The sequence below is a fragment of the Leishmania major genome, chromosome 12, assembly GCF_000002725.2.
Source record: "Leishmania major strain Friedlin complete genome, chromosome 12".
In the NCBI taxonomy this organism is placed as follows: Eukaryota; Euglenozoa; class Kinetoplastea; order Trypanosomatida; family Trypanosomatidae; genus Leishmania; species Leishmania major.
In genome coordinates, this window is record NC_007253.2 from 85,703 (window position 1) to 91,702 (window position 6,000).

The 6,000-nt window shown below is 62.8% G+C and overlaps 1 protein-coding gene across 1 annotated transcript; it reads left to right on the plus strand.

Moving 5' to 3' along the window:
* Positions 1–792: 792 nt before the first annotated feature.
* On the plus strand, positions 793–3,147 carry LMJF_12_0250 (putative cysteinyl-tRNA synthetase; the record flags this gene model as incomplete). The annotated part of the gene is made up of 1 exon (XM_001681578.1): positions 793–3,147. The coding sequence occupies one exon, from the start codon at positions 793–795 to the stop codon at positions 3,145–3,147; it is 2,355 nt and encodes a 784-aa protein (XP_001681630.1).
* Between the last annotated feature and the right edge of the window lie 2,853 nt (positions 3,148–6,000).

The following is a 6,000-nucleotide window of genomic DNA, read 5'->3' on the forward strand; positions in this document are numbered from 1 at the left end:
AACACCCTCGCCCCCTCCCCTCCCCCCAGTTGGGGCAAAGGTGTCGCCCTGGTGACGGGCCATCGCCACCCCTCCCCATCCTGCATGCGCAGAAAGCAGCTGAATGGGTTTGAGCGGCAGTGGGTGCGAGTCTGGCGCTGAACACGTTGTGTTCCTCTACACAGCCGGTCCACTGAATCCTGCCGACACGCAACTCTGCGCCGTGTTCGTCTCTTGCCCGCTCGCATGTGAAGGACGTGGCGTTGCCACTTGCGAGCGGCACCCTTACCCCGCTGTGCGAGGGCCGGAGGAAGATCACAGAACAGCTGTCGGAGGAGCGAAATCCGTTGCAGGACTACGATGGGGTGATCTGTGTTTCGCCCCAGCGAATTCTCTCACGAAAGGCGGTTGCGGCATCAGGGAGCACCGACGAAGCATACGCGATCACCGCCGACGGGAGTCCCGAGCGCGAGCCCTTCCCTTGCATGCTGAGCCGTGCGTGTAGCGGAGTCGTTCCTTCATCCCTCCCCTACACCCCCACCCCGCTTTCTCTTTGTTCTTCAGTCTTCGTGCTCGAACTGCTCACGGGCCCCGGCGTCGCCTCATCCTTCACGGGCACCCAAGCACGCCGTCTCTCCCACACACACACACACACACACACATACACCTTTTTCGTTTCTCAAAGTGTTTCGCTTTCGAACCCCCGTTCAGGTGCCACCCGCATCCTGGCACCCTCTCCGCGTGCTGTGCACCGTCTCGGCCATCGGCTGCAAGGAGCTCCCTGAAGCGCCGCTTCCGCCCACCCCATCCACAATGAGCACCAATCGTGTTGCGACGGTAGTAGCCGGCCTCGATGGTGCCAACCCGGTGAAGCGAGAGCGCCACCCCGCGTGGTACCCGCCCCTGAAGCTGGACGGCAACGGACTGAAGGTGATGAACTCTCTGACAGAAACCCTCGAGGACTTTGCGCCGCGTGATGGCCGCGTGGTGCGGTGGTACACGTGCGGCCCGACCGTCTACGATCTCTCTCACATGGGCCACGCCCGCGCTTACCTCACCTTCGACATCATCCGCCGTATCATGGAAGACTACTTCGGCTACTCAGTGATTTATCAGATGAACATCACGGACATCGACGACAAGATCATCAAGCGCGCTCGCGTGAACAAGCTGCTGGTTGACTTCAAGGAGGAGGAGCTGCGCCACAGCGACGTTGCGAAGCTCATGGCGTTCACTGCGGAGGCCGTCGCCGCCGCCGAGAGCGGCCTGGCGAAGCGCAAGGCGGCGCTGGTCGAGCCGATTGCCAAAGGCACCAACAGCCGCGCCAAGGCGGACCGCGAGGAGAAGTTGCTGGAGGTGCAGCTGAAGGAGTCGCAGCTTGTGGAGACCAAGGTGAAGATCGCGGCGGCCAAGGATGACTTTGCCGCCCTGTTCGCCGCGGCCAGCGGCGTGAACGGCGACCTGCTGGACGAGCGCAGCGGCCACAGCGTCTCCGATCAGCAGATCTTCGAAGACCACGCCCGCAAGTACGAGCGTGCGTTCTTCGAGGACATGCAGCGCTTGGGCATTCGTGAGCCGGACATCGTGACGCGCGTCACGGAGTACGTGCCTCAGGTGGTGGAATTCGTGCAGAAGATCATCGACAACGGCTTCGCCTACGCCGGCGAGACGTCGGTCTTCTTTGACACCGAGGCATACATCAGGGCCGGTCACGACTACCCGAAGCTGAAGCCTGGCGGCGATCGCAACACCACGGAGGACGAGATGGCCGAGGGCGAGGGCGTGCTTTCGAAGGGCATCGAGGGCGAGAAGCGCAGCCCGAACGACTTTGCTCTGTGGAAGTTCTCGAAGCCCGGCGAGCCGCGCTGGCCATCCCCGTGGGGCGAGGGCCGTCCGGGCTGGCACATCGAGTGCTCCGTGATGGCGTCCGACATTCTCGGCGAGAACATGGACATCCACAGTGGTGGGTGGGACCTGAAGTTTCCGCACCACGATAACGAGTGCGCGCAGAGCGAGGCGTGCAACCTGCACAGCCAGTGGGTGAACTACTTCCTCCACTGCGGCCATCTCCACATCAAGGGGCTGAAGATGAGCAAGAGCCTCAAGAACTTCATCACCATCCGCCAGGCGCTGGACGAACTCGGCGTCACGGCGCGCACGATGCGGCTGCTGTTCCTTGCAAACCCCTGGAACAAGCCGATGAACTTCTCGGACCAGTCGCTCGATGAGGCGAAGGAAAAGGAGCGGGTCCTGCGCGCCTTCTTCGGCAGTGTTGACATTGTCCTCCGCGCCGATAACTGGAAGGCCACGCAGGGTGTCAACAAGCACGACCGCGAGCTGCTGTCCAAGTGGGTCGAGGCCGAGGCAGCCGTGCACGCGGCGTTGCAGGACAACTTTGACACGGTCGTTGCCCTGCAGCAACTCATGTCTCTCGTCGCGGCGACAAACCAGTACCTGCTGTCTGGCGAGCGGCCGAGTGCGACGCTGGTGCGCAAGGTGGGCTGCTACGTGACGAAGATGTTTCGCATCTTCGGCGTCGTCGAGGGGTCTGACGATGTCGGCCTGCAGAAGCAGGGCTCCGACGACGGCGAAGCGCGCTTCATCGAGGTCGTGAACACCCTCGTGCGCTTCCGTGATGAGGTGCGCAATGCGGCGAAAGACCACAAGGTGGTGGCGGGCTTCCTGCCCTTGTGCGACAAGGTGCGCGATGAGTGGCTTGTCGACGCTGGCGTACGGCTCGAGGACAACCCGGCGGGCCCAACGACGTGGAAGAGCGACGAGCCGGCGCTGCTGCAGAAGGAGCTGGCGGAGCGCCGCGCTCAGCAAGAAGGGGATCGCCAGAGGAGGCTGGCGAATCAGGCGGAGACGAAGCGCAAGCTCGTGGAGAAGTGGCGGCAGTTCACCTACCCGCCGTCCGAGTACTTCCGCCGCCAGGACGAGCAACGGGTAGAGAAGAAGTACACCGCCTACGACGACGTCACCGGCCTCCCAACGATGACGGCTGCCGGCGAGGAGGTGAGCGAGAAGGAGGCGAAGAAGTTGAGCAAGGAGCAGGCGAAGTACGCCAAGTCGTACGACGAGTTTATCGGCAAGGGTGGCGTGTCGTGGATTCAAGAGCAGGAGGCGGAGCTGGCCAGCATGGTGGCCGAGCTAGAAGGCAGCAAGTAGGCGTCGGTGGCGAAGTGCTCACCCGTGACTACGAACGTCTCAAACAACGTCGAGCACATCCAGGTAACAGGAGGGTGGTCCACCGATGAGGGCGGCGGCAAGAGGAGAGGTGTAGGATTATGGAGACTCGCCTCTCAACACCTCTGCCGTCCGCGAAGCCACGCGCGTCGAGGAGGGTAATCATCGGTAGAGCGTGGGGGAGGGCGGCAGCGCGCATCCAGCGTAGAAGACGTCATCGGCGTCATCGGCATGACGCGGATTTGTTTCTCTCTCTCTTTCTCTGCCGCCGACGGTCGTGTCATGTGCAAAGGGGCTGCGTCTATTTGCCTCCTCACCCTTCCCCCACCGGTGTCACACTCAGGCGCGCGCTTTAGCCGGCACGAGTGCCGCGCACACACACACGCACGCACGCCCCTTCCCGCCTCCGACGGCAACGACACGATGGCCATGTACTGCAACACGGCGTGCTCACCCTTCGTGGGCGCTTTGCCCGCCTCTCCTGTTGCTCTGTTGCTTCGGAGGGGGCGTGGAGTGTGTGTCTGTCTGTGTATGTGTGTGTGTGTGTGTGTAAGCTTTCCGTGGGTCTCGCACGCCCTCGCCCCAACGGGTGGATGATGGCCAGCCGTCATCCCGCCTCTCCTCCGTGTGTGAGGGTGTCGAGAGAAGCAGGGTGCACGCGTGTCTGTCAGTAAGAGCGTGCGTGGTGTGGTGACGGGAGCTTGAGTGCGGGCGTGCACGACCCTCATGAGGTGGCACCTTAGAAAATATAACATCAAAGGGAAATAAACCGTACCGACGAAAGCCACGTGCGCCTGTGTGCTGGAGAGGGGGTGGGTGAACGTCGACGGAGCAGATTACCATGCTGCACGGGCGCCGCACAACCCTACACAGCGCAATAGGTATCGCCCAAGAGAACAAGAAAAGAGGAGGGGGATAGAGTGGTATGGCCCCACCCCACCCGATGGCGTCGACGGCGTCGTCTTCCACGGGGTCGCGCCAGTCTTCGACGCTGGCCTCTCACCCCCCCCATTCGCCGTTATCATCGCCTCTCTGCTCCTTCTCCTCCTCGAGCTCAACCGACTCTGCTGGCATCCATCCATCGATGCCCAGAAGCAGATGCAGCACACTCGTGCGCCATGACGCACATTTCTAGCTCGCCATCTCCATTCCTTCTGGTGTAGTCGGCTCCTTGTCGCCTTGTCACACGCGTATGCCCATGCAGTCGATGCCGCGGGCATCGGTGGATGCGATGCAGCTCATTCACCCACCCTCACCCACCAAACATACAGAGAGGGGAATCCTTTACGCACTGCATAGAGAGATGCCGCTGCGAACATGAAGCTTGACGTGAAACGTGGATTGACGAGCTCTGCCAGCGCGCTCACCGCCACCGGCGACGCAAACAACAGCACAAGCCTGACGCAGTTGGACTTCAAGCGGTGCGGGAGGCCCCCACGGATCGTAGGGGCAACGCGCGCGCACGCCCTGCGGGCATGAACTAGTACTGTAGCTCGGCAAAGCTGAAAGGATATGTGAATGATGATGGCAGGAACTGGCTGCCTTGCAGATGGCTGGCATTCCAGTGGACGAGATGGCGATCTTGGTGGATGAGAGCGGCTCTCCGCACATCACCGGGATGCCGGACAGGGCGAGCATCATCAAGCGCATGGCGTGGCCAGCGAAGAGGGTTGAAGGCAGGCAATGTGCTCCTCATGCGCCACAGCGGCCACGGCACGCGGATCTAGCCAAAGGATCGGTGCGGCAACGTCGTCTGCCCCCCCCCCTCCCTCCCTCCCCAACTACGACCGCTCGCTGGACGCATCCTCGGCAAGGGCATTCCCGTCAGCATGGCAACATATCAGCTGCCTGTCGTACACCTGGCCGTCCTCCTCGACCGCTGCCACTCGGGCAGCATGCCAGACCTTCCCTACTGCTTCGTCGGCGTCAGCGGCGGCAAGGCGTGCTCATGATCTTGGGCTGCCAGGACACGCAGACATCCTCCTACTTCGGCGACGCTGTGCCTGGCGTGCGTTGTCATGAACGCGCACGACATCTCCGACACGGATACGATACTGAAGACGCGCGAGATTCCCGTGAAGCAGCTCGACTAGGTGCTACAGCTGAGCGCGTCGAAGCCCATCGGCTTCAACGCCCGCTCCCCACGAGTTTGACCCGTCACCGCGCACACCTCTGTCAGGCGTTCACTGCCAGCGATGTACCCGTAGAGCGGGGTGTTGGATGCGGTAGAGGCTCACCGACGTCTTCCCGCCCTCACCATGAGCCAGTGCGCAGGCGTGCCTCGGAGACCGCTCCCTCGGTATGGCGCCTCCCACGCTACCCTGATGACAGGGAGTGGAGAAGAGGAGTGGGGGGAGGGGTACACCCCAGTGCGTGGCACCCAGCGCGCGCGCACACACACACACACTGCGTGTGGGGAAAGCCAAGCGGCCCCTCCCCTCTTCACCCCCCAATCCCTGCCCAATGCAGAGCCACTTCCGGTGGTGACAGGGCTAAGCCCCCTACGGCGTAGGAGGGTGGGGGAAGGGCAGAGCGATGCATCGCTACTGATGTCGGCGGTTAGGGCTGTGGATGGCGGGCGGAAGCATGGGTAGAGTGTGAGGCGGAGGGGCCGCGCTCTCAGATGACGGAGTCGGCGCATTGTGCCGTGATACCTGCGTCTCCACGGCTGCTTCGCACCGCGCGGACGGGCTGCCTGTGACACAGGGCTGCGCAGGGGGCGGTCGCGTGGCGCATGGCCGCATGCGGTGCGGGGCGGAGCCATGGCGCTCACGCTGATGTCAGCAACAACGTCGCACATCCCATATGTCTGATGATGCGCCGTCATCGCCTTCG